At 38.4% G+C, this 27775-nt stretch overlaps 1 protein-coding gene across 3 annotated transcripts in view; it reads right to left on the bottom strand.

Moving 5' to 3' along the window:
- Positions 1-2557: 2557 nt before the first annotated feature.
- Positions 2558-27775, bottom strand: part of PIK3CA (phosphatidylinositol-4,5-bisphosphate 3-kinase catalytic subunit alpha) — a 34498-nt gene continuing 9280 nt past the window's right edge. For all 3 annotated transcript variants that reach the window (XM_027647675.1, XM_027647676.1, XM_027647674.1), the window contains exons 2-21: positions 20857-21270; positions 19125-19334; positions 18201-18451; positions 16334-16579; positions 15392-15477; positions 13426-13531; positions 12299-12451; positions 12063-12197; positions 10452-10576; positions 9993-10074; positions 9354-9518; positions 8679-8782; positions 7705-7876; positions 7372-7478; positions 6739-6860; positions 6136-6214; positions 5110-5280; positions 4738-4855; positions 4409-4560; positions 2558-3295 (exon numbers count right to left, since the gene is read on the bottom strand). In XM_027647675.1, coding sequence (XP_027503476.1) covers positions 3025-3295; positions 4409-4560; positions 4738-4855; positions 5110-5280; positions 6136-6214; positions 6739-6860; positions 7372-7478; positions 7705-7876; positions 8679-8782; positions 9354-9518; positions 9993-10074; positions 10452-10576; positions 12063-12197; positions 12299-12451; positions 13426-13531; positions 15392-15477; positions 16334-16579; positions 18201-18451; positions 19125-19334; positions 20857-21208 — 3207 coding nt within the window. In that variant the 5' untranslated portion in view covers positions 21209-21270 and the 3' untranslated portion in view covers positions 2558-3024. The remainder of the gene's footprint in view (positions 3296-4408; positions 4561-4737; positions 4856-5109; positions 5281-6135; positions 6215-6738; positions 6861-7371; positions 7479-7704; positions 7877-8678; positions 8783-9353; positions 9519-9992; positions 10075-10451; positions 10577-12062; positions 12198-12298; positions 12452-13425; positions 13532-15391; positions 15478-16333; positions 16580-18200; positions 18452-19124; positions 19335-20856; positions 21271-27775) is intronic.

The following is a 27775-nucleotide window of genomic DNA, read 5'->3' on the forward strand; positions in this document are numbered from 1 at the left end:
AAGTAATAGATACAAGGGTAACTTTGCTCTAGAAAGTACAACCACGGTTAGCAGGAGTTAAAATATTCATATGAACAAAAAGGAATATGTAACAGTCAATAAAAAGAGTAATGGGAAGTCTATTGGACTACTCCAAAATATTTAGGAGAACTAAGGAAACAAAACTTCACATTTCCCATACTATTCTTGGAGCTTCTGTAGTGTTCACAAACCCAGGTTTTCCCCCAAACATCAAGAGTCCTTGTGTGCAGTAATCGACTGCAGGATCCCGACTATGAAAGTGTCTTGAAACACCAAAGCCTTGGCTTTACAATCCCCAAAGTCTTTCATAATGTAATTGATTGCACATTTTTAATATATTACAATTTGCCTAATGAAGCCAACCACTCATTACCTCATCAGTACAGCCTGCACAAAGTACAGTTTATTATATACTTATATTCTAATCTAACACCAACTGTCAGCATATTTTATATTACACGTGGTATTGCACTTTCTGAGTGGCACCTCGGTGCGTGTTTGCAAGTGAAGAAGCTGAACCCCCCCAAAGCCCCAAACCTTTGGAATTCACTCCAAGTGCTGCCAATCTAGCAAGTTTAAGATGTTAGGGTGAACATCACCCACAGAATCATGGGCTTCACTAATTAGAAAAACCTCTTTAATAATTAGAAAAACAGTCCTATCTGAAGTTGTGCATAAGGGCAATCTGAAATCCTTGGTACTCTGAACAGTTTCAAAAAGTGGTGCCAATTTCATTAATTGCACACATCGTAATTGTGTTAAAGGACAACGACTAGATTTACAAATATATATTACACACAGGCACAAAACAGACAAAGCTATAAAATGTTTGGTAACTCCACATGCTTTGAGCTAGCCAACATATCTGCTGCATGTTGAACTGCTTATTATTGATCATATTGAAAATCTAAATTGCTATTTCTGATGTATCTTACTGGATTCAACAACCACTTCCAAAGGAGGAAGAAAGAGGAGAAATGGTAGACCCAAAAATGGAGGGTTTAAATGTACTTTCTTTGAATAGCCAGCATATCACTTCCATAATGTGAAGAGTGATTCCCCAAATTTTTTTAAGAGACTTAGGCCAAGTTTACCTCTGGCATTAGTGAGTGTATCCCCCACTACTTCACTGGTACTTGTGTCCTCTTTCACTAGGGCTGAATTTGGTCCCAGGAGTATATCTGGTAACCTTAAGTGACATTAATGAAAACGGGAGTCTTGGACAGATAGAACTGGGCTGCAAAATTAAAAGAGTGAATATGGGACAAATCATGTAAATAAAGAATATATATTAATAATAGTTCCTATTATATAAATAGCCTTTATAAAAAAATAATCTTTCAATAATTTTAATAACTCACCTTTCTTTAGGTTCTGGAAAACATGTATGAAAAAAATCTATTCAGTTCAAGTTAGATTAAAGCAAACCTAAGATGAACACTACAGCTCTCTGTTGCACTAAACCCAATTCTGACCATTCAATTTCCAGGTTAGTCAGCTTTTGGGGATGATAGGGAGTTTCTTTGTGAAGGTATGAATTGCACCCCTAGAAATACTGAGCAGAAGAAACACCATACTGAGTGGGCCTATTTCCTACTGCTTTCAGAAACTGCAGATGACGGACCCAGAAATCAAAGGGTCACCTGAACCCCGCAAATGTTAATGCCTCCGAGCACATTTAAAAGGCACTGTCCTCTCACTATTGTTTTTAGATCTTTGAGCTTACAACTCCTTCTCGTCAAACTGTGTTGCATTTAAGCATTTGCTACCACTTGAATTCTATTTCCACTCTTCTCGATCCAGCATAGTCTCTACCTGCTGTACCAGATCTAAGATAATAAGTGATGGACTCTTTATGTTCATGCTAGAACTATTTTCTTTTTCCTTCTAATTTATCCTGTCAAATGAAAAAAGGAAACATTCTTCCAAGTTTACCTTCTTGGGCTTAAGGCATAACATGAATCATAAAATCATACAATCTGCTGAGTTGGAAGGGACCCACAAGGATCATCAATTCCAACTCCTGGCTCTGCACAGGACACTCCAAGAGTCACACCATGTGCCTGAGAATGTTGTCCAAATGCTTCTTGAACTCTGTCAGGCTTGGTGCTGTGACCACTTCCCTGGGGAGCCTGTTCCAGTGCCCAACCACTCCCTGTGTGAAAAACCTTTTCCTGATATCCAACCTAAACCTCCCCTGACTCAGCTTCATGCCATTTCCTCGAGTCCTGTCACTGGTCACCACAGAGCAGAGATCAGTGCCTGTCCCTCCTCTCCCCGTCACGAGGAAGTTGTAACTGCAATGAGGTCTCCCCTCAGTCTCCTCCAGGCTGAACAAACCAAGTGACCTCATCCACTCCTCTCAAGGCTTCCCCTCCAGACCCTTTACCATCTTCATGGCCCTCCTTTGGACGCTCTCTAACAGCTTAATGTCTTTTTTACATTGTAGTGCCCCAAACTGCACACAGAACTCAAGGTGAGGCCGCCCCAGTGCAGAGCAGAGCAGGACAATCCCCTCCCTCACTGGGCTGGCGATGCTTTGCCTGATGCCCCCCAGGCCCTCCTGGCTGCCAGGGCACTGCTGACTCATATTCAACCTGCCAGGGACCAGGACCCCCAAGTCCCTTTCCACAGCTACTCTTCAGCCTCATTCCCCAGTCTTTACAGCCAGGGTTGCCCCATCCCAGGTGCAGAATCTGGCACTTGCCCTTGTTAAAATTCACACAGCTGGTGATTGCCCATCTCTCTAATTTGTCAAGGTCTCTCTGCACACATCATACTAAAGCTTAATTTTTGAAGTGTACAATTTTAGTGCTATCTGAAACCCTGTTTTACATTATTTTCTGACAGTTGTCTGAACAATTAATCTCTTTTCTTGCCATAAATTCTAGTGTTGTTCATGGTTTGTGCAATTCCTATGCAACCAGTCTTTGCTGCTAACAGGTATTAACAGTGCAGTACCCACAAAGCGGGGTATCAGTTCTTGTTTTCTCTGCTGTCTGTTCAGTTCAAAGCATGTTGCTTTATTGTGTGGAAGATCCAGTCCATTTTTGTTGTCCAGCCACCATGGTGAGCATCATTCATTTGCTTCATGAAGTACTCCAGAGCTTCCTGCTCAGTTTTGTCCAATGCAAGGGTCTTTCGAATGTAAGCAATGTCATCAAAGGACTGCAGTTCTGGCATTCCTGAGCCCAGCATCATGGAGAAAAGGTTGATGAAGAGATTGGCGTGCTGCCGAATTGCTAGGTAAGCCTTATAGCACATCTCCTGAAACCTGGAAGAGACCAGGGGGAAAAAAGCTCAGTGTATTTCCCTACGAGGTGCATGTTACTTTTTCACCTCCAAACCAGTTTTCAGGTAACTAGACACTAAAAACTGGACATTCTTAGTCTACTAAGAACACCGTGATGTTGCTGAGAAGGTACACTCCTCTTCCTACTTAGTTTATCTTCATCTGTACAGGAGTTAGTAGTGGTCAGACTAACACAACAGCCAAACTAAAGTCAGGCTTTCCAGCCTTAAACCCCACGTGCAATTCATGCAACTGTTCAGCACAAATTTATGGGAGTTCACAAAGCCGTTTGAGTCATTGCTACTGACATTTTTCAGATTTTAAAACATGTTTCCAGATACACTGCTGCAAACAGTGCTTTCCTGGTTATCATCAGAGATGTGCTTTTCCTGTAGTTTTACGAAGGCAGTAGCTTTTGCTCCTTAGATACTCTGAAGAACACATTGAAAACAGGGACATTTGCTGTATCACACTGGATGAAAAATACACATTTATGCTGAAATCATTAACTTGAGTCAGGTTAATGGGAAAAAGACTGGACCGCTGGAGAGAGATATTACAAATGACTACAGCAACTATTATTATCATTATCATTATTGTTATGATTATTTTAAAGTTCTCCTTTCTCAGCAGGTTTTGGACAATATCACAAACTACAGAGGACATCTGAAGAGCTGATATCACAGCAGCTACAGGAGGGAGAAGTATGGCTGAGTGACCAGCAAGGCTCTGATGCACATAACACCCAACATTTAAGAATTCTCAGTACTTGCAGTTTTGCAGTGCCAAGAGGATTTTAAATGTTAAATCAAAGAAATTTCAGATGTTTAAAAAATGATCATCTTTAATCACATGTATGCTGACCCTGTAAATCTCAGTGAGATTTCATGGACCAAAGGTCACATAAGTGCTAAGATTACCTACTGATTTACAAGGGGGTGGCTGATCTTCAACTAAAGAATTGGAACATACCCACTGCAAGCCAATTAAAATACTACTTTTCAGTTATAAGGTCTAATTATTAAATGTCACCATAGTAAAGTGCATTTTAGGTACAAAATACTCTGGAGTTTAAATGCTTAAAAGAAGGCTCACCTTTCAAACTCCCTTGTTTTGGTACATTCTTGGGCTCCTTTACTAATCACTATTAGAAAGTCTTGTGTTAAGACAAATGGCACACGCTCTCTTTTATAACCAAATTTTTTCTTCTTGTGATCGAGGAAGTGCCCAAAGTCAATGTGAAACAGCTTGGAAAGACAGAAAGGTATTTTAAGATTAGTAATTCTGCGTTTAAATGAAGTCACAGTAAAATCGATCATTTACTTATAGTTCTGATAGGTTTTTTTGTTGTTGTTTTTTTGAAAACAAACTCATATCAAAGTGAGGATGACCTTAGGGTATGGTTTTAGAAAAACATGTCTTACTTGTCCATCATCTTTGACCATGATGTTACTGTTGTGGCGATCACCAATGCCCAGGATAAAGGTGGCAACACAGTAGCCGGCACAAGAACGTGTAAACAAGTCAATAGCTGCATCATACCTATCCAAAACAGAAAAGGAGACACTTTCCTCAGGTATTCTAATAACACAGAAGTGCAAATTTTCCTTTCTCATTAAAAGAGCTACAAGCAGGAATACCGGGGAAACAAGGGCAGGTAAAAAAAGAAAACAAAACCAAAACCAGGTAGACGTAATTACGGACATAAATTTCCCACTTGATGAACTTTAGTTCTCTTGAAATTTCCATCAAAAACAAGCACACGGACAAGAAAAACAGGCAACAGGAAATCTCACATGTCTCCTTTGTTCTTGTCCTTGAGCCACTGGTGCAATGTATGGCTGTTGAACTGCAGTGCTCCTTTTAAGCCTCCTTTACACTGAATCTGCATGATCGTGTGAGAGCTCCTCACGACCTCGATGAGTCCCACACAGTCACCAATTGATAAACAACCATAAGGCAACATCCTGAAAGACAAAGGTTAGTTCTTTGTTGTTTTGTTTCTTTATAGATAATGGTAGCAAGAGGTGGGAGAGGATGTATTTTTGCAGATTTTTGTATCTGGTTACTCCTTAAGCCACAGGCAAGTGTAACTCTGCAAATACTCTTGGACAAAGCCATAATTCTGTCACTCCTTACAGTACTGGAGACAAAACTGTGACCCACGAGAGATGATGACCAGTAGGTCCTTTTGTCTAGATAAGGAAATGAAAACTGGGGTTTCCTTGACAGTGCAGTGACAGCTGTTACACCCCCACCTAAAAATCCACCATGCAGCAAACACAAATTTGGAAGCACAACCTGTCTAGCATCAGTTTTCCAGAAGCAGAATAGTTTATACTGAATGCCCTGCAGAAGCTGTGTACTCACAGGCTGTCTAGACAAGGAGAAGCTGCACACAGATCACAGTGGGCAATACCTACTGTGGGTACTGAAATGACAACCCCAATTACAAGGAGTCACTCCTCAAGAGGGCTGCGGGTTTGGCAACATGTTGAAAGCCAAATCTACAGACACAATCAGTTGACCACAGTGTGGCTACTGAGCATTAGCTCTTGTATCCATCCCTGGTACGTAAGTCACTCCTACTCACTTGAATAAGACTTGAGCATTTCTCAAATATGATCCTGGGTTTAGAAAATCCAGTAGTTTAGTTAACCAAAGGTTATTAAAAAATCAAATATTGCTCTAAAATGTACAAACATGCCTATTTATAGCATTTCATTTATTACCCTTGGGAAAACAGGAGCAATCTCTGGGAAAAAAAACAATGCAAAATCCATTAAGAATAGTATTGCTTGGAAATGACTTCTAATGCTTACCGAAGGTCAAGACCCTGGTTTTGCCAGATGTTTTCCATAATTCTAATTATCTGAAGTGTCAGCATGTCCTGACGCAAGTCTGAAATAGTCAAAGATTGCAAATTTTGTAACACCAGAATACTTGGTTAGATCTTACTTTACTTTTCCCCCCCAAAAGTATGTCTAAATACATCTAAAGGTAATGAGCTTTCCACAGTTTAGGGTTTGTTCCCTCAACAGAGAAAAGGGTGTTTTAAATAGTCAAAAAATAATATAAACTTGTGGTGGTGATTTTAAAAATATACACTAAAACCATGAAAATGGAATTATAGATTACACATCTGTAGCATCCTGAAGACATCTTCAAATAAAAAGAACAAATATTACACAGTATCATGTTCCACTTCAACAGACTGAACATCTTAGAACACACAAAATTTGTACTTGATTTGAGATAAATACTTATTTGTCCATGTTTAATTTTTCTGGAAAAAAAAAAGGCTTTGCTGATTTTTAAAATTTTTTTTTTATATATGTATTTTATATGCTTAAAAAAACCACTAAAGAATAGGTTAGGAAAATAAACAGATATGTAGCGTTTGAATTACACTTATTTTTCCTTACCATCTCCATTTTTAAATATTATCTCATTGTTCTGAAATAACAATTCAGACATAATATCTGGGTTTTCCCAGTTCAACCACAGCGGCCTTTTTGCAGATGACATTATCCTGCACTCCTCAAGCCTAAAAGAGATAAGATATCTATGAAATAGGCACAATTTGATTCTCGTATCATGTTTCTGTAATACTGTATAGTTTTGTTCCCCCTGTTTTGGACAATATCTGAACTAGTACCAAATTAAAGATGCAGAGGTAACTGACAATCCATGATTTTTAATTTCAGACTCAGACTTAAATTAGTAAGTGCAATGTTAACCATTTGCTAAGACCAACAGAAGACATGATTATGCAGTAAATACTCCTTTGGTAGTGTGTAGTCCTTACAACTGGAAAAAGGACTGCAGTTCCCATCACCTTAAATGAACAGCTAAGGGTCATGTTGTTCCCTCATTTGTTACACCATTAGATTGAAATGACTGTCCTGTTTATGGATTACTCTGCTACAGATTTTATTCAGTGAAGTTTGAAGATACTAACATTTAATATGTTAACTTTTAATCTCAACACTGTCAGTGTTACCATGGCTAAACATTTACTTAAATACCCAGACAAACTTCAGAACTGAATACGATACCGAAGATTTCCCAGCTGATGCGCAGGATTGAGAGGAGAGATAAAACCTTGCAAAGCATCCATGAAATCTGGCCGTCTCATCTGTTCCACAAGGAACTTCATCTGTACCTGATAAATAATCACATTACACAAATTGAAACCTTTAACTTTAGCTCTATTGCCTGAAGGGGTAGACAATGGCATTGCACAGAAAATATCACAGCTCCTAGGATAACGTAAACCTAAACCTCCTGAAGTTGGCATTAACGCTTTCCTAATTCATCACATAGAACAGTTCTAAGTAATTCCTATGACAAAACAGCAACAGTTTTGATACATGGACAGATTATAATACCTTCTGGGTCTCATCTTTCTTCTCCTGCTTGAGAATATCTGTGAGGTTGATCAACTTCTCCATAGCCTCCACCTGCCTGCTCAGATGCTTTAGGTACATTCCACACGCTCGACAGTAGGACTCCAGAAGTAAACCAAACCTCTGACTGACAGTTTTATTGTGCATTTCAGACCTACACAAAGAGGAAGAACAGTTGCAGCTTAGAGACAAGACCACTTAGAGGTGCCAAAAATGAAGCTACACTTGTATCTTCCTCATACAGTCCTAAAATACATTCCCTCAAACAAGTTAACCAGGCAACTTATTCCCTTTTCCTTGATGGTTACCAAGGAAAGCAGAAAACTGAAAGCACAAAGATGCCTTGCTTCTATTTCTGTGTCTGATCACACCAGCTTAGAGCAGCATTTTTAGGTGAGACCAAGCTACAGCCTTGTATGTTGGAGACTGATCTATACTCAGTCTTCTCAACATTAGGAATTTCAAAAGCCCATGTTATATTCAGTAAGGAAGAACACTGAGATATTTGGGCTATCAAGGTCTATAATAAGCCTGTAATAGGCAAGAAAAAATAGTTTTTAGTAAGCTTTTTCAAAGCTTTATCTGGTCAAATTGAGTGGCTTTCATTAGGCCTCATATATTTGTAAAATTATCTGGAAAAAACTGATGGAGGATTGGGCAGCTAAAAATCTGAGAGGCTTTCAGTAGTCTCAGACTACCTTGTTTTTACAATAATCATCATTAGACAAAAAGAAGGACATGCCTAAGTATCTATTATTAACTAGCTTTTGAAACTGCAAGACATGATTTCTATCACCAAACTATGCATTCAAACTCTTAACCAGTATAAACCAATCTTTATTCTGAGTGGTAATATTTTCTTAAGAATGGACATTTAGCCTGCCAAGCCTTTAGAACAACTAATTGTTTATAGGTAATAGGAATCCCACCACCCCCTAACATGACATTAAGCTTACTTTAGATGCCAAAAGAAGAAGTGTCCTATCCTTTGATTGGTCAGTGCTTTCTTGAGTAAAAATCTCACAAGTTGATTATCTAAATACTGTTCGTATTTCAGAACCTAGTTAAGGATAAAAGAAAATTAAAAAAAATCATCTGCAGTTATTATTTCTATGAAAAATATACAGATTAAAGAGAGTTAAATAAAAAGCAATCTATCTTTTATATTAATTTTTTAGAATGACTGATCTTGGTATTAATACTTGCATGTGTTAGGATTTGAACAATATATGCACTGTGCATATATTGAACAACTGTGCACTGGCTGCTTCTATTTCAGGAACTTACCATCTGATGCTTGTTACCAAATATTTTAGCCTCAACTTGCTCAAAATTTTGAGAAGATGCTTCTGCTCATACTTTCCCTTATGTTAGGACAGCTGAAATAGCTGCCTGTTCCAGTTGGTAGAACAATTTTGCATCTCTACTAAAATTCTGGCACTCAGTATCAACAAGCAAAACCACAGCACTACAGAAAATAAACTACATTTCATCTTCACCTAAATAATCCACAAAGCAAACATATTTTTGCTGACCTATTTTTCACAATATCTTAACTTTTGTTGTATTTTAAGCCTCTGTGATCACTGAATATACACAAGACAACAAATACACCAAAATATGTTATATACCTGTACCAGCTGGATTAGATACTGAGACAGTTTGTCATCTGTCAGGGACTTCTCCAGACATCGAACTGCAAAAGCTCGCACCATTGGGTCTGGATAATTACAGTCCAAGAGCTCCATTGCTTGCTCTGGCTTGATTGAAGGCCAATCTTTTACCAAACAGTACATCTGTGGACAAGAAGTCCAGGCATGTTACAAGTTTGCACTGATTAGGAAGAAGCTGTAATACAGAGCCATTGGCAGGTATTGTCAAGACGCAAACTACATCCGAGTAGAAGCAATTTACTTCCTTGTCCTCTCAATCAACAATTTGATATTAGTTGCCAGTTGACTTCATTGTTTTATCCACTACAAAAAGAATGAAAATGAACCCTCACATTTAACTGCAACTGACAAGTTGCAACATAAGAGGGATTCAAGTAATGCCAACCAAGAGAAAAATCTTAAGACTCAGGCTGAGCTAAAGAACAAGAACTCTGGACCAGAGGCATCTGTCAATTATAGTGGCAATTCGAATCATCCAAGTTTTCATTCAATGTATCATGCATACATAACATGTTTTTAACTTCTAGGAGTTTTCTTTAAAATAGCATATTTTAAAGCTTCTTCAAAACTTAAAACTTTTTCAGTGCTTTTTGTTACCTGGGCCACTTCATCTCTAGAATTCCATTTAACAGACAAAAGTAATTTGGGCAGAATTTCTGGAGTATTCACACAATAGTGTCTGCAAAAGAGAAAAAAGTTGCATGTAAAAACCATTATTTTTGTTTCAATGACCACCTTCTATGTCCCCACAGCGTTGCACCTTTTTCTTCCTTTGTCAGCAGAATCCCAAGAGGGGCTGTCAGGATCCATGCATGCAGGTAAGACTGAAGCAACAGGGAAAATGTGAACTCATTCAGCAACTGACTTTTCTCCATGGCCTTAACCAAGACATTCAATACAGAACGCTTTGCAAGCCTTGTCTAAAATACCAACTCCACAGTACAGAGGAAGAGGGAGCAAAACCCAATATAACCCTGACAAATTTAGAGGGAATGGGGTGAAGTCTTGTTATGCCAACAAGGGTTTTTCTTTGGTTTGGTTTTTAATTTCCAATACCTGTGTCTCCAGAGGAAGTCCTTCTCTTGCTCAGTGATTTCAGACAGAGGGTCTCGTGTACAGATGGCTCGCAACTGCTCCTTGTCACTCTCTGTCAATTCGCTGTCTCTGGCTATTCTGTTACTCTGCAGAGAGAAAGTGGTACATTAACCCTCCACACAATTCTTTCTGTTGCCATACAACACACAGGAAATACAGTATTTTAACATTTTGACTAAATCAGCAGTGTGGAGAAATGGCAGCAGTTGATATCTGATAAACAACATAAGGCAGCACAAAATGAAACTGGTCATTTCTACCCCCAGTTTGAGACTGCTGAGAGGAGTGAAAAAGATTCAGAACTAAAACCAAAGGTTTTTCCATATTTAACTACTATGACTTTCTTCTACGGTGTTGTAAGGATTATCACCAAAAAAGGACAAGAGAGTAATCTGAGACCTTATTCTACTTCAGGGGTTTTTTTTTCAATTGTAAAGTGTAAGTTGACTCCTACTTTGCCAGTGAAGTGAGTTTATCCTCCTCATCATTTTTTATTTTTGCCTACAGACAAAAAAAAAAAAACTGAGTTGAGCATATACAAGCCCAGGTAATAGGCTGTATTATAGCAAAGGCATGTTATTTACCAAGAAGCCAGCTGGCTTTGCACATTCATTGAGAGCCCTGCAGCATTGCTGCATAAACCACAGCAGATATGCTACTCTATGAGGGACTTCCTGCAGAGTATGAAGAGAAATCAAATGCCTACAGTCTGTTGTTCAAGATATGTTGATATGTTATAAATATCACCAGAATTCCCAAACTGGACGCTCACTACCACCTACGCAGTTTTTGGCACAGCAAAACTTTCCACCACGAGACTCTTCTTCACACAGATCACAGAGCTCTCTTGGGGAAACTCTCAAGTCTTTGAAGCAGCCTCCAGAAGAAAATGTAAAACAACTAATTTCACAGCCATGGTTTTAAATACAGAGCAATTTTAGCTTTGCTGCTTTTCTTTTTTTACTTCTTTTATTCATCCAACAAGTGCTTTGAAGAAAGCTCCAAACCTCACCAAAAAGCCAACTGTCAACGCCCAAGCTCCCTTTCTTGGAAGAGAAGAGATAAAGGACTACACCCATGTGTGTGCCAGTCAATTCCCTTAAAATTCCCTCTACTTATGATTGTAAGTAGCCCATAAAACAGTCAGTAAAGAGTTTAAGCACCTCTGGGTTACACAGGAAAGCCTATATTTAAAAATGAAACTGCAACAAAGAAAAACAATGTCACTGAGGGAGAATTACAACTTTTGAATAGTTAAACTAAGTAGTTTAGACACCTGAATAGCAATACAAAAATATTAAAAATGCCCTAACATTTTGTACAGTAAGACAGTTTCTCTTTGAAGTGTTCTGCTTGCTGAGTGAAGCATTAGGTCAGTTTACTGGTAATATAAAGAAAGGAGAATATATTACCCATTTTACTAAACACACGACAAAAAACTGATTCCTTGATTTTACAATAAATCAGGGCATAAAAGAAAAAAGTTTTATCACTAACATACTGAGTAAAATAAAGTAATAAATAATACTTTCCTATCTGAGTAGCTGATCTTGGAATGGGGGTTTGTCTTACCTGCCCTGCATAGCTGTAGTTGAATCCCAGTTCACGTGATATTGTCCAGTTGGCATGTTCTTCTATCACAGCCATATCTGGAAACTTTACAGGATTGCTAAACCAATCAAACTCCAGCTCTAAACATGGAGTTTCCTGTGTAAAGGGAATTCAAATTACTTTTTCCGTCGAATGATACTTATTAGAATACAGCATATTTTGAAAATATATTCTTGAGGAAGCTGGCATGCAAATACCTTATTTGGATTTGATCCAGTAACACCAATAGGATTCAGCAAATCCTCCAGCCCATGAGGTACTGCCCAGAGATTCAAAGCCATTTTCCCAGATACAAGAGTGTCTGTGTAATCGAACATGTTTATATTTCCCCAAGCCAAGGGACAGTGCTCCTTAAAGAGATTAAAATATGATTCTTTTCAGGGTCATCTATGAATTACTGCAGAGTGAGTCAGAAGAAACAATATAATCCTCCCAGATCAAGTTGTTACATTCCCAGCTTAGCAGAAAGCAGATTGTGGAAGCTGTACCGTATTTTTCTGTGAATGACTATCACAGCAATCATTTTACAAAATTATATCAAACGAATTGCAAACAAATGCTGACACCTTCCTCACATGAGAATAAGTCAGGATGATGTAGAAAGTTTTTTTGACACAGAGAGACTTTTTACCAAGGCCTGTAGTGAAAGAACAAGGAGCAACAGTTTTAGACTGAAAGCCAATAGTTTTAGATTACGCAAAAGAAATATTTAATTTTTTTTTATTGTAAAGGTGGTCAGACACTGGCACAGGTTGCCCTGAGAAGGTGTGGATGCTCCATCCCTGAAAGTATCCAGGACAAAACCCTCCTGTATAGTACCTGTGACACACACTCAAACCCAGAATGAAATGATGCTGGTGGCTAGAATTAGATGTTGCGTGTAAACTATTAAAAATTACTATTTGAGATCTTTCATCAAATGCTGTAGGAACACAGATTTTCTTTACTTGAAAATTCAGCTCTAAAAGTGTAAATATCGTCCTTTAAAGATTAAATAAGTTAGTAACATGGGTTTACAAAATTAAGTTCAAAGGGATTTCCACCTCAAAACACTAACACTGGTCTTTGTGTCTGGCAATGCAGCATAGACATGATTTACAGGCCTCAAATGATAAGCTTTTTTCTGTGTAGTTTAATTTCCAAACACAAAAATAGTGGTAGCCTGAATAAGACACAAGAAAAAAACCCCACCCTATTTTAAGCAGATTCAAATCAAACAGTGCCCTAAGACTCCTTGCCAGGACAGCATCTACCACATATTTTTCCCAAACTTGATTTAAGTAGCTTTTGCTCATTAGTGCATTAAATCCATGAAGCATTTTACCTCCTTAGCTCCCTTCCGGCCTTTAACGGAGCAGATCGAGAGGCAGAGCCGAGCAGCACGTGGGAGATCAGGAATGTACATGTCATACAACAGCCATTCATTCCATCTGCAGGATTCAGAAAGCAGAATTAAACCAGGTTAAAGGAGAGCATGGAGGCAAGTGCATTCAATCAGGAGTAACACCAAAAGGCATTTGCTATATTCCAGTCTAAACTCTGTATGTGGATAAAGAGTACATTTTCTTACTAAAAAGGGATCTCCATACACACATTTGACCACATCCACTTCTTTTGGGAATGGTAACCTCCCCAATAGCCTTCTAGCACCAACACTGTTTAAAAAATCATGGTAGGTTCAATTCCTGCAACCTAAACATAATGGATTTGCATATGTACAATATATGCAATATAAACCTTACTGATGTCAGGTTTAGCCTGTGAAATATTTTTCACTTCAGGGAAAAAAAGAAACTGGGAAAAACGTGGCATAGCTTTCAGAACTGAATTAAATTTGAACTGTTGAAAAATATAACTGCAAGATGAGGATATAACATGGAAAATCAAATCAATATTCCTAACTCAAAGATTATTTTATTTACTACAGTAGTAAGAGCACAGATTGGTTCTACAGGAATAGTTTGGTTTTGTTTTCATTAGCTTCTCTAAGTAGAATTTAGCTCTCAGTTGGAAGAACTGTGCTTTTGAAGAGGAACTTCTGAATACAGTTTCTTCTCCTAAGCAGATTGTCATGTTGAATTTTCTCAGTTGAAAGAGGCAGCAGCTTCCAAGGACACCATTAATTTTTTCAATGTGTCTGTAGCTACTAAAAGCAGTTTTACATAGAAATAACTGTGAAAGCCTTTCTCTAAGAATGAAGAAATTGGCAGATAAACTTCAATTCACTTTTCTTATGTGTTCATTTCATAAAATAGAGATCTGTGTGATTATGTTAATGCTTTTAAGTCATAACCTTCACCACCTTTCCCAGATTTTCTCTCTGAAACAGTTTAAACTATCAGTTCAAGTACAGCTATATTCAGGGCAACTCAGAAGGAGAGTCTATTTTTCAACAACTATGTATATTATTAGCCCTTTAATTATAAAACCTAATCATATTCAAAGAAAATGTACAGATAAAAATAAAAGTTTCAAAATTTATTAATAAAGACATGAAGTCAGAAAATGCAAGTCAAGAATTACTTCTGCACACATACTTTGCATCTAATCCTAGCAGATGCTGGAATTTCATACCTCCTCATTAGTTAAAGTATGAGAACAGGCAGCTAAAAGATGTCTTCAGTGTTTATATATAAATATATATAAAAATTGGTTTTGCCCTTGTGAGTTCAGGTCATTTTTTTTCCCAGATAATATTGACAGTATGTCAAACACCCTGGAAAATCAGCCCAGCTCTGGCAGTCACTTCCATGTTAGCAGGTGATACCCATCTCTCCACATCCACGTGGTTCCCCTTTGGAACACACTGTGCAACCTCCCCAGAACCAATATGCAGGTTACATCACATCACACTGCCTCGTGCTGAGAGTGAAATCTGAACCTGCAGCTGGAACACCTGCTGCTGATCCATAGGCAAAACCAGAGCTCAGCTTCCTAGAGCTGTGCTGGTTTCACAGTATTAATGAGTGAATTATGAATTATATTTTATATATATGAATTATATTGGTGTTTCAGAGGCAACAATAAATGCTCATGTAAAACTGATCTGTTCAGTAAAGGAACTATACTTTTACATGCAAGACAAAATGCTTGTGTTTGAATTAAATTAATGTTATTTTTATATATAGGGTTATGTAATATATTTTTACAAAACTTAAAGCAAAGGATTTCCAGCCATTACTTCACTCAGGTAGAGCTCCTTGCTAAGTGGAGTCTTTACTCCCTCAGTGCTATCATTTATGATGCCCTGGAAGTCAGGTTCCCTACAGCCACTCAGGTGTTTAACTTACCTGGGATTAGAACAAGGTACCCTCTGAGTATTCACATTGTCACACAAAGGTTCCCCTCCATGGTAGATACCTGTTCTAACATAGATCTGAAAACAACATCCATATTAGTACTGTCTCTGAAATGTTACTATAAACAAATTTTTATATTGCTATCAACACATACCAGGATTACAACCCAGTATCCTTTCGTTTTCAGCAAGTGCAAAACAAAAACAAAACTGAAAACCAAACAGCCCCAACATTCTCCAACCCAAATTAATTCATGCTCTGTCAGGTGTGAAGCCAAGCATATAAGCAAACCCTTCTAGAACAAACATTTTGGTCTTTTTCCTCATTAATTGCAAAACTAGTCCTTAAAAATAAAGTAACCAACTTGAAATGAACACTAAAAAAAAACAACCCTGGAATTTATTCTAAATTCTTCCTGTGCCGAGGTATAGTGAGAGAAAAGACTGAACAAATTCCGAGGAAAGAGAGCCAGGGTTGTAGATGTCTTCAATGGGATTGAACCCTCCACCTGCCTTTTCTGCCTTATCACCCCACACACATCTCTTTTCATAAACACAGACAGCAACACATTATCCAGCATCCCCTAACCAAAAGTACTGTCAATTACTGTAACATCCTTAAACATAATTATTTAGAAGCAACATGGGTTTTCTTTTTCTATCCCTTACATACTCTGCTGAAGGGAACTATGCAAACTGAATCCTGCTTCTCCCAGGCAGAATATTTAGCTGATTACCACAACTTGAACTTTTTAAGCAGTATACAAGTTTCCATATGCTGAAACATGGATATATTCTTCAGAATCGAGCACTTCAATTTAAATAAAAAGTGGTACAATTTTCTAGCACGTTAAATAACTCTTCCAGTGTCAACGCAGAACCGAAAACTCAGGAGGAAAACTATGAGTTGCTGAAAATCATGTGACGCCTTTACCTTGTCTATGTCTCTAATGTTCACATTTACATAGGTTGCACAGAGGATTCTTATTCTGAGAGCACTGTTTATAGTCCAGAGGGATTTGGTTGTAGCCTCTCCGTTCATGTAGGGTGTAGCTGTGGAGATCCGCCTGGAGTAGGATGGCATTGTGAAGGTGTCCAGGGGCAGCTGGGTGTACAGGCTTTCCTTGGCCATCAGCATCAGGTTGGGCATCCGACCAAGCATTATACAGCTTCTTATGTACTGCAGCAAAACAAAACCAAAAAAAATGCTGTATGTTTTAAAAGTCTACACTCCTGGTAATTCAAACCTATGCAGGAAATCAGAAAAGTAAAAGTGCATTTAAAGAGCTCGCTGTGTCCCTGTGTGCACACCCTTTACAGTGTTCATAGTTACAACATCCAAAAATTTCAATACATGCTGGATAGGGTTGCACAGCTGCACTTCATACAGATTTTGTGATATGAACAATGTCTACAACAAGAGGTTGAACTGGAGAGAGAGAGCAGAGCTGTCAAAAAGACCAGGTTTCTTGTAAGCTCTTTAGCTCTGGTGCAGTGCAGTGCAAAGCAGACGGACTTGAGCTGTCCCTGAAAGCAGTTGACATGTTTTTGAACAGCAAGTGCTGTACCAGCCTGCTGTGCAGCCCTAGCACAGGTGACTGGTACTCCTGGTCACAGGCAGGAGCACGAGGCAAATGGCAGACAGTCATTTTTGGTTCAGTTGTGCTTATTACCTTACACTCAGCACTGATCCTGACAGACTCTGCTCCTGACACACTTTAGCTGTAAGGCTGTTGGTGTCCAGTCGGGTCTGAGTGCTGAGAGTATTTAGTCTGGCAACAGCACCACAAAATATAGTGTTAATTCAGGTCCAGCCCTGGAGTTAATGAGCAAGCTCTGCTGCAGCACAGCAAAGGCAAACCAGATGCTTCTGAGGAAGCCACGCTAGATCAAATAGGTCTGGTGTTTGATCTTAAGATGACTCTACAGAATTATTCATGTATGCCTGCACTTGTTCCCCAGCTCCCATAGTACAGAGCTGCTTTTCCCATTACTCAGGATCCCCCACCCCTCCTTCTCTCCTCCATCATCTCCTCTGAAGATCAGACTGTCAACCATTTTAGCTGAAGGAATGGAAGCTGTTTATTACAACAATTCATTCCTCAGAGAGGAAGCAGCAGCAGTCTGTCAGGAAATCTACAGGGTGACATTATTGTCTGTTCCAGAGAGGGCTGCTCAGATGCTCTTCTGGCAAATGTTCTGTCTCACACTCCCAGCACTAACAAAAGCCAGGCAGTGAAGGACAGACCGACACAAGCAAGGCTTAGCAATGATTTCTGTGGTGCTGGAGGTTTACATTTTTTATCTTATTAAAGGAGTGATAAAGATGTAAGTAACAGGAAAAGAGAGTTTTCTCTTTTTCCACTCCTTTAGGACAAGATTTACAGTAGCAACAGTTGTCTCATAATTTACAATCTGATTGAATTTCCTTTGGTGTTGCATCAGCACCATTCAAATCTAACTCATCTCTTGCCATTAAAAATCTAGGATATTTCTGGAAGTACCTACCACTGATTTCTCACTAATGTTAGACTTAAGAAAGAAGAATAAAAATTATGCTAGTGACACAAATTCTAGTTTAAATTACCTTTTCTCCCCATGTTCTTTTGAAAGCACATAAAGCAACAAATATGCACACTACACACATGCATCAGCCAATTTGTTTAAAGGGGCATACACTGTTACTTTCTATGTTTTGGATTAATTTAATGAAAAAGCCAAACCTAAAATCGATTTCTTTTCTCCCCCACAAATCTGGACTATTTTAGTGCAGTTCAAAATACATCCTTTATGTTACTTACCTTGTACTGGCTCAGTGGACATTTTTCTAGCAAGTATTCATCACAGCCACACACTTTTAAGATATATTTGCCCTGGTACTCCAAGACACAAAGTTTCAGTTGTTCAGATGACAACAACATACTTCGTGTTTTCTTCCTAATTGCTTCAGCAATAACTTGCTCAGGCACACAGTCATGGTTGATTTTTAAGGTGTATTTCTGCTTATCGTTGTTTGGTGAGACTATTACCCATATCACCACTATAATTTGCCCTAGAACAAATGTAAAATCATGTTAGGTCTATCTTTTTAATGCAGTTTCAAAACAAAAAGCAGGAACTTTCCCCCCCCCCCAAAAAAAACCCAAACCAAACAACTCTCATCCCCTTCCCAACACAGAGAATTGCTTTCAGTATTAAATAAAGATGTAAGCAAGATTCATAGTCCAAACCGACAGAGGGGTTTATAACTTCTGCAAGGAACTGGGTGCACTCAGTTTATTTTTGACTCTAGTGTAAATGCAAACTTTTAGCCCTGAGGTTAAGAATGTTTTTATTAACTGAATACTACTGACTATTTGGCCTTCAAGAAAACAGCAGTAACTCACTCATATTTCAGGACTGCAAGATAACTCACTGATTCAGCATGATTTAATTCCAGATTTCTGAATGTCATAGAAAACTGCAAAACCCATTCAAAAGTCACCTCTATTTACCGAGTTATATTTCAAGATTTAGTTATCAGAATAGCAAAAAGTGTAATTTTAATTATTCTTTTGAACCCATACTCTATCAGGAAAATTATTCTGAAGAACTTAAGGTGTAAGGGATTGCTATAGTGTACTAAATACAGTACATAAACCAGTGATTTACCTAAGTCACCAACTGTACTTTTTGACTTCAAACACTGAAAATACATTGGTTTCTACTGTAAATATTGATCTTACCTTTGTCTAGTTTATTGTATATGTGTTTGGGTAGTTCAGCTGAAGACTCTACATTTGGAGGGTAGACATACAGTGCTCTGCTGTGCGGTGCATTGGCATCTCGAAGATCCACTGCTTCTTTACAAACATTGAGAATGTTTCTTCTGAAGTCTTGTACTTCTGGATCCTTGACCATGTCAAATTCACAGACAGGCATGCCAATAGCAAAACCTGCAGTGTGGAAGTAGCATGAGGAAATAATTGTAACTGACAATTACAGCTAAAGATTCCTTCTGTCAGCCACAAAAAAAAGCATGTTTTAAACAAAACACAGCATAAAATATGTCTTAAACATTGGTTTCTACATAATTGTTTTATATCATTCAAGAACCACACAACTCTAAAGTTAAGTGCACTCAGCAGACACAGAAAAGGTTAGAAAACAGGTGCTCATTCCCTGAAGATCCTGGAAGCCTTAAATCACTGTTCTCACAGCTGACATTCCTCCTGGAGGAAAAGGACCAGTACTGAACTTCCTTTGAAGTCAGCACAAAGTTTCCTAAGGGGACCAGAGGAGCTGTGACACCTGATTTTTAATAAAACCCTGACAGGATTGTTGGTAGCTATTAGGACCATAATCAACTGTGCTTACAACTGAATGACAGCTATTAATATTTTTGTTTAATGACCTACATTATTTAAGACACACAACAAGCATGCCAAGAGATACTGAACTTAAGCTCTTTGGCAAAGATTCATGTAATAACAGTCCACTTCTCTCAGGTCCTCAGTCTCAGAAGTAATTCCATTTGCTTTAATGGGATGACTTGAATATATCATTATTTATGCATGAATGTTCAAATGGAACCTTTCAATTGTCATGTAGCAGGGTTACCTGACCACCGCTCTCCCCTAGTCCTGAACAGGTTGAGCTTTACAAAACAGAAGCACTTTACTTATGATGCATTCACAACTATTAAATAATTTAACAATTAGGAGCACCCCAGAACAAGTATTTCCAGTTGACAAGTCTCTACTACTGCAGTACTCCCTTGTTAGCAATGAAACGGGAGTGGGGATGTTTGTATTGCCTGAATTTAATACTTAACCAAGATGGTGGAATATATGCCAGTCTCCCTGTGCTTCCTCAGTGGATCATGGAAAACAACAAGCTACTCCAGAGATGACTCAAAACATCACAGTTTGTCTCCTCTCTCCCTCTCCAACCTCAGGTGTTTGTTTCCCTCCTCTTTCCATGCTCTCTTGTCCAAAGGGGAAAAGGGAAGACAAAACCCACCTAAGAAATTTCACTTTCTAAGCAAGCCAGAGCAAACATGTGTTATTGCAAATGTGGTTTAAGATTTGTAGTTAAATCCAGAACTGACAATTCTGTACACTTCAAAACAAATTATGATTGACTTCCCAAAAAATAGAACAGGCTTTGCTCTGTAATAATTCGAAATCTTGATAATAAGAGACAAGCAAAAAGATATCCTCTAACCCACAGGCAAGTAGAAATATGTTTTACAAAGCCAAGGCTTTAAATGTGAATGAATCAGAACAGCAAAAGGAGTTTAACTCAGAGTTTACAAATATTGGTTCTACTATGATCAGCATCCTTGGACATTTGATGCAACAACTGACAGTTACGAAATGCAAATGTGACAAACACAACCCATCTCAATTCTTTATATTTTGAAGAGGAGTAGTTAGTTAAACAGGTTAGCTATGTTTAAATAAAATATAATCTCACCTATTTCTCTATTAAGAATCTTTTCTTCTCTGTTACCTACTGGTTCAATAACTTTTAGAAAAGGCTGAAACAGTCGCAGGTCACAAAGTCTCCGTGTTTCATCAAAAAATTCTTCTCTTTCCGCTTCTTGCGTAACACTTACAAAAATGTAAGAAGATTCATCCTGAAGGAGCTGATAGAGAGGGTATTTTCTTGCTTCTTTAAAGAGTTCATGTTTAATAGTCAGTAAGGTGGCCTCACGGAGGCATTCTAGTGTCACTATCATTCCGTTCGGGAGAAGACACTCCACAAGGATCCTCGGTGGCATCAAGTGGATGCCCCATAGTTCACCAGATGATGGTCGTGGAGGCATTTTTAAGTCTTGAGATAACTTGGCACTCCAAGCCCTTCAAGCAGTGACTCGTACGCGCAAACCTAAGGAAGAATCAGAAATCTGGACATTAAAACTTAAAATACAAACATCGCCAGGAATTTCAGATAAAATTGTTCGAACACCGCTTATAATTACACATGAATATTCGTGGCTGTATTTTACAATCACAAAAAAAGACCTGATGCAACTGATGCCTAAGTAACTTGTATTTTATCTAAATATCTACTCAAACAAAACAGTTAATGGCAGAATCATATTAGTTTGGAAAAAATGCCAATATACACATGGTCTTAAAAATAGAGGATTTTTTTTTTTACCTGGACCTTATAAGTCATGATTATAACATTTCAGTAGCATGAGAGATGAAAATATCTAATATTCAGTTTATTACAGACATTTTTAAACAAACCTCAAACCCAGTTCTTCACATTTCTAATTTGTAAAGAGAAACATATTATCACGTGGATGATATAAACCATCTGCTTTGTTAAGTTTAGCCAAAACCAATGCTTCTATACTTCTTTTTTAAACTTTTTTCTCATCTCAAACCTCTGAAGTATTCAAACAACACTAACATAATAGTTATAAATATTTATTAAAACCCCTAAGCTTGATTTTAAGAATCCATGTACACACAAGATTGGTTGTAGCTTTTCTGAATTAGTATAAGCTACTTACTGCAACAAAATCTTTTCTTCCATGAATGAGACAGAAGAACTGAGCTCCATTAACACTTTTTAGTTGGGCTTGTTTTACTTAGCATCGATTCCCTGTTCCAGTTCCCTCTGGCAGCTGCATGAATGTCTTTGCCAGGCCAAAGGAAAGGAGGGGAACACGTGTCTGACCTTCCAGCTGTGCTGCTCATGCCACCCTAGAGGAGCTACAAGGAAAACAGTATCTGGACAGAGCAGAGATGTCTCATAGCCCAGGGGCCAAGGGCAGATGCCAAAAAAAGAGCAGAACCACCAGGTAGACACACGGTGATACTTCACCAAGAAACACTCGTAATCACTACCTATTTTTGATGTCCTTAACCAGAGGTAACATTTCTGTATTTGCAAAAGAAATCCATCAAGAACTGATGAATTTGTTCAGGATGTTTTCACACATAAACTGTTGGCATCCTGGGACAAGAGTGGCGAACATTTCATGCTGCAAAATACTTGCTCTTCTTTGTTCTGAGGCCTGCTACTTCCACCCAGTATCTCAGATTTTTAGTTTTGAAACAAAGTTCCTTATCTTTGCATTCCTTGCTCTTAATTTTACAGACATCCATTACAGAATCATCAAATGTTAAGGGTTGGAGGGGACCTTAAAGATCATCTCATTCCAACCCCCTCCCACTGCACCAAGTTGCTCAAGGCTTTGTCCAACCTGGCCTTGAACACTTCCAGGGATGGGGCATCCACAGCTTCTCTGGGCAACTTGTGCCAGTGCCTCACCACCCTCACAGCAAAGAATTTTTTTCTAGTATCCATCTAGACTAAACCTTCCCTCTTTCAGTTTGTACTGCTCCTTGTCCTATCACTACAGTCACAAACCCTCTTTGGACTGCCCCTCTATCTTAGTTTTCTTAATAACAGGAAGGAAGGGAAAGCCGCAAACCAACAGCTTCACATCACTTCTGTTTGACCAGCTTTCTGAAAGCTCTCACTGTGGAAAAGCGACGAATGCTATGCTTGCCCCTTTGATCAGCAAATTTTTAAAATATATATTTATATAAATATACATTGTGTATATACGAATAAATTTATAAACATATAAAATTGATATATAATTTCTTTACGTAAGTTAAAAAATAAAATAATGATCCTCACTTCTGCATTTCTACGTCTTGGTACTTATTTTCCGAAAAGTTTTTTTCCAAGTACATCCAGTACCTGCTCTTGCCACACTCCAGTTCTTACAAAGAAGCACTAGAATGAAAATGATGTTTTCCCAAATCCACTGCTTCCTAAGCAACTCTGAGTAGCAATAGGGTTGTCTTTTTTAATCCCTCCTTTGTAGTTGTAGTTTGGGCTTTTAAAAATATCCACACAAGTACTGAAGTGCCACTGCAGATTTAGAAAAATGCTTTTCCACTAATACCTCATGCATATTTTGAAAGGCTTTGCAAATTACTTCTTTTTCAAAGAGAGCTTAAAGAAGCTGTTTTATTTCCCTCATCATTGTAATAGTCTCAGTGAGCGGATGCTGAAATGGAAAGTTCTAAGCACACACAGTGTATTTCAAGAGGCAAACTTGGGAAGCTTACCAATTACAAAACATTACCAGTGAACCCAAATAACACCATTTAGAGTAACTCAGAGGATTCCAAATTACCGATAACTATCCTCAGCCTATAGATAAAAAGAAATACACAGGTTAAATGGCATCTGTTTGATCAGTCAAAGCATGAACAAGACTCCCTCCCCACATCACTGCATCAAGTGCCATCAAATTACATTTCTTAATTACAATCACAGGCAGAAACACATCACTGTTATGGCATAAACCAGCACAAAACCCCCAAACAAACAAAAATATGCAGTTAAATGAACTTTTCCTGTCCACACTCATACAATGGTAGTATAGATGGACCACAGTCAAATTAAATATTTACAACACTTGACTGAGTATATCAGAAGTCTTTGAGTTTCACAATCCTGCTGAGACTCCTCAAGAGCCCATTTTCACTGCAAGAATGGTGGCTCGTTCCACTGTAATTTTTCCTTCCTCCTCACCAACAATTGCCAACAAAGAACCAGAGGCAGCAGTGGGGGACACACACACATACATATTAAATCCTTCTAGCCAAGTGTCTCTCCAAAATAAACATCAGCCTTGGCTTCTTAAATAATTCAAACGATAAATGACAACTCAACACCATTTCTTCAAAAACTTGTGAACGGTCCAAAAATGACATCCCAAAACCTACACTTTTTAGAGCAACTGCACCAAGACAGCAGCTTTTGTTTTAAGCTGGGATACAGACATGTGCTAGAATGGTGCACACAGTCATTCTGTGTGCACATTCAACTCACTCGCACATGTAATCACGCCTCCAGGGTTTGGATTTGGAAAGCAAAAATGTAAACAGAAACAGTTTTGAAGTATAGCTGGCAGCTTGTGTTTCTGTGTACACTTTCAAATCTGGAAGGCTGCCTGGAATAAATAGAATCAATTATGTTCTTCGACAGTGAAAGGACTATAATTTTAAGGGAATTCTAGAGAGATGTTATTTAAGTCAAACTAAGGGTAGAGGCAAACACTGCAAATGAACGCTACACCACACCTGCAATCCCTGACCTTCCAAAAGCACTTTAAACATTTTCCCCCTGCCAAAAGCTTTGGGACACCTGGGCTTGTGCAAAACACTTGACATGTCCTGCACCCTTGTCTCTAAACTGGAGACATGGATATGACAGACGGACTGCTCAGTGGATAAGGAATTGGCTGGATGGTCACACTCAAGAGTTGGGGACAACGGTTCAGTGTCCAAGGGGAGCCCAGAGACAAGTGGCATCCTCAGGGAGATGGACCTGCACAGGCTGGAAAGGTGAGACTGTGCAAACCTTCGGAACTACAACAAGGCCACGTGCAAGTTGCTGCACTCGGATCAGGGCATTTCGAAGCACAAACACAGGCTGGGAGGAGAACAGATGGAGAGCAACCCACTGCCCTTGCTGAGCATCCAGCCTAGAGGTGATCAAGTTTTGAGATTCCATTCAAAAAGAGTAAACATACATGTGGTGGAAGAAAGTGGGATGATAAACAACATACCTTCCACAACACAGATTCCTACTTGCATCCAGATATACTTGCCATATTAATGCTGATTTATATAATCTATTTTCTCACAGGATAGAAATTAGCTATCATCTGATATAGCTGATATAACTCCTTATTAAGAATAAGAGATTCCAAGCTTAGAAAATTTGGTTTTGGTAAACTATGACAGTTTTATCACCTCACAGGTAAAGAGACACCATGCACGTCAATGGGACAATCTATGGAAAAAACAATATTGTTCCCTTTAGGAGACGTATAGCTAAGGCTCTCTCTCATCAGCACAAGGACCTACAGGTTCTAGAAGGAAATTTTTCCACCTCTGATGTATCAACTAGCAAGAAATCTATCAAGCATAGAAGGAAGCAAGAAATATACTGTGCTGTAACATTGTATTGAATGTATAAAGTATGGGTGCTTATGCAAAGAGGTGCACACATTCTAGTGACTGAGAACTGAGTAATTTTGCATTGCTATAAACATCAGCTAGTGTTTCAAAACCCATTCAAAAGGACAGACTAAACACTCAGTGCAGTTTTATCAGTCCATATTTGAAAGTGAATGAGTCATTCAGTAAACTGCTACACTTTAATTGAGGCCCATTAGTTTTTCCAGTCACAAGACAAATCCCATTACACTGTTTTTACAGACAGGATGTAGCAATGTTTTATAATAATTTGTGGTATCTTTGGTATCAGAGAGCTGCTCGTAAGAATTTGTGTCTAATTTGATTTCTTTTCCAGGCAGAAGTTTCCTCTAGAATCCCAGCTTTGCCTTAAGAAAAAGGCTTCTCTTCATTAAATAACCTTAATTCTCTATCAAATTGACAGAATCATGAACTTCCATGTATGAACCCCAAATAAGCCTTTATAAAATACTGTGGAATCCCCAAAACAGAAGTTGTGGGTTTGTGTAGATAAAAGAGTTCCCGGAACAAGAACAACACTTTTCAGAATGCAAGAGACATTTCAAACTTCCTAAATGCCAGAATGTTTTATCCTCATCTTCAGAAACATCAGGAACTCCAAAACATGAAGAAAACTGGGCAGAGTTGCCTGTCTGATTTTGCTGCTGTCCAAACCTGCTGTGTGGTGACAGTAAGACTGCCTCACACTAGATATTTTCAGTACTGTCCTTTTGTTCTTCCCGCTTGCCAAGCTGGCACTTTTCCAAAATCCAGGAAGACTGGTACAAAGATGTCTGAAACTGTCCTCCATGAAAACATTATTACACACAGATTTAAATGGTAGAAATAGTGCTTTGTTTAGAATAGAAAACAGAAGATGGTGCATTGCAGTCGTGTCTCATTTTTTGTGTTTTACTTTCATCCTTATTTCCCAGAAAACACGTGGATACACGGAATTGCTTATCTGATCACAAACAGCAGCTCAAGGGAAGCAAAACAGAAGGGTTTAACACTGTCAAAAACATTTTAGCAATTAGTTTCCCTCTGAAACAGGCAAATAGTTTCCAACACCACCAATTTTATTTGTAGCTACCCACTTCTTCCCACGTTCAAAAACAGGGCCAAGTACATTTGCCTTGCTCTAGAAGGAGCTAAAATTATTGGTAGCATCTGCAGAATTATAGTACAGCAGAAATACAATATCATTCTTTCCTGTGAATGTAAAACCTCACTGGAAATTAGTGAAAAGCAGTTTCAGTTGAGTTAGATACAAGAGCATGGGGCAACTACGTTTCAGAGCTGTTTTCTTTAAAGTTATCTTATGTCCAGGGTTTTTTTTTAAATTTCAGAATACAATATTCTTGTCGGGACTTTCAGATACCACGAATAAAATTAATGGTGAGGTCATCCTGAAAAAAAAAAGAACTCACTATAAAGTATTGCCTAAGAGGTAATATGTGCTTTATGTTACTAAATAAAACAAAGGATCAAACAGCTGTAATAAAACCGAGATGAAGAGTTTAAAAAGATTTATTATTGCTGGAATATTTCTTTTTACTCTCCAAGAAAATCAAAAGAGCTTTGTGAATTCTTATTTTCAAATCCCCTCGCTCACCCTCCCCCACCCATGCAGGCACAGTGTTTATAGCTTCGCTCAGTGTCTGGGAGCCACGAAAACAGGATCACGAGAAAGAAACATTCACAAGTTGCTGATGACCTCTACAATTCCCACTACGACTGTGCTTTTCCCCTAGGGATCCCATGACATACCAAAGGCAGAATGTCTGTCCTAGAACATTTTCTTCAGTTAAAGGCAGAATTAAACAAAGGAAAGCTTGGAATTAAATCTCCCCTTTTAGTCTGAAATCATTCAGTAATTCCATTTCTAGATCCACCTCAAAGGGTAGGACTTTGTCATTTATAGAGGACTAATAGTCATAAAGCACAACAAAGAATTAGAAAAGCAAGGCATCTTCTCTTTACACTTCACATATCTGCTTACTCATTACTTCAGCAATTAGCTTGGCTTGCTGTGTAGCAGGATGAGAATTTCTCTCCCACCTGGTTCTGGTCTGGTTGGAGCTGTTCCTCCACACCAAGGTGTGAGCTCTGGAGCTCAGCAAGCACCACACAAACTCTTTCAAGCTCTTTAAATAAAAAGCCTTAAAGTTTGGCAACAAAATCAGAGCAACATGCCACTTTGTACCCATAGAAATAAGGTTTTCCTTTGATTATATATTTTTCTTTAATACTCCATGGCTGACAAACATTGTTTTATGTGAGCATGAATAGAAAGAACACGAAGCAAAAGCACACCACGAACCATACTCTGCTCCTTGCTACAAATATTAAAGATTTCAATGTCAGCATTT

The sequence above is a fragment of the Corapipo altera genome, unplaced genomic scaffold, assembly GCF_003945725.1.
Source record: "Corapipo altera isolate COAL_440 unplaced genomic scaffold, ASM394572v1 113, whole genome shotgun sequence".
Taxonomy (NCBI): Eukaryota; Metazoa; Chordata; class Aves; order Passeriformes; family Pipridae; genus Corapipo; species Corapipo altera.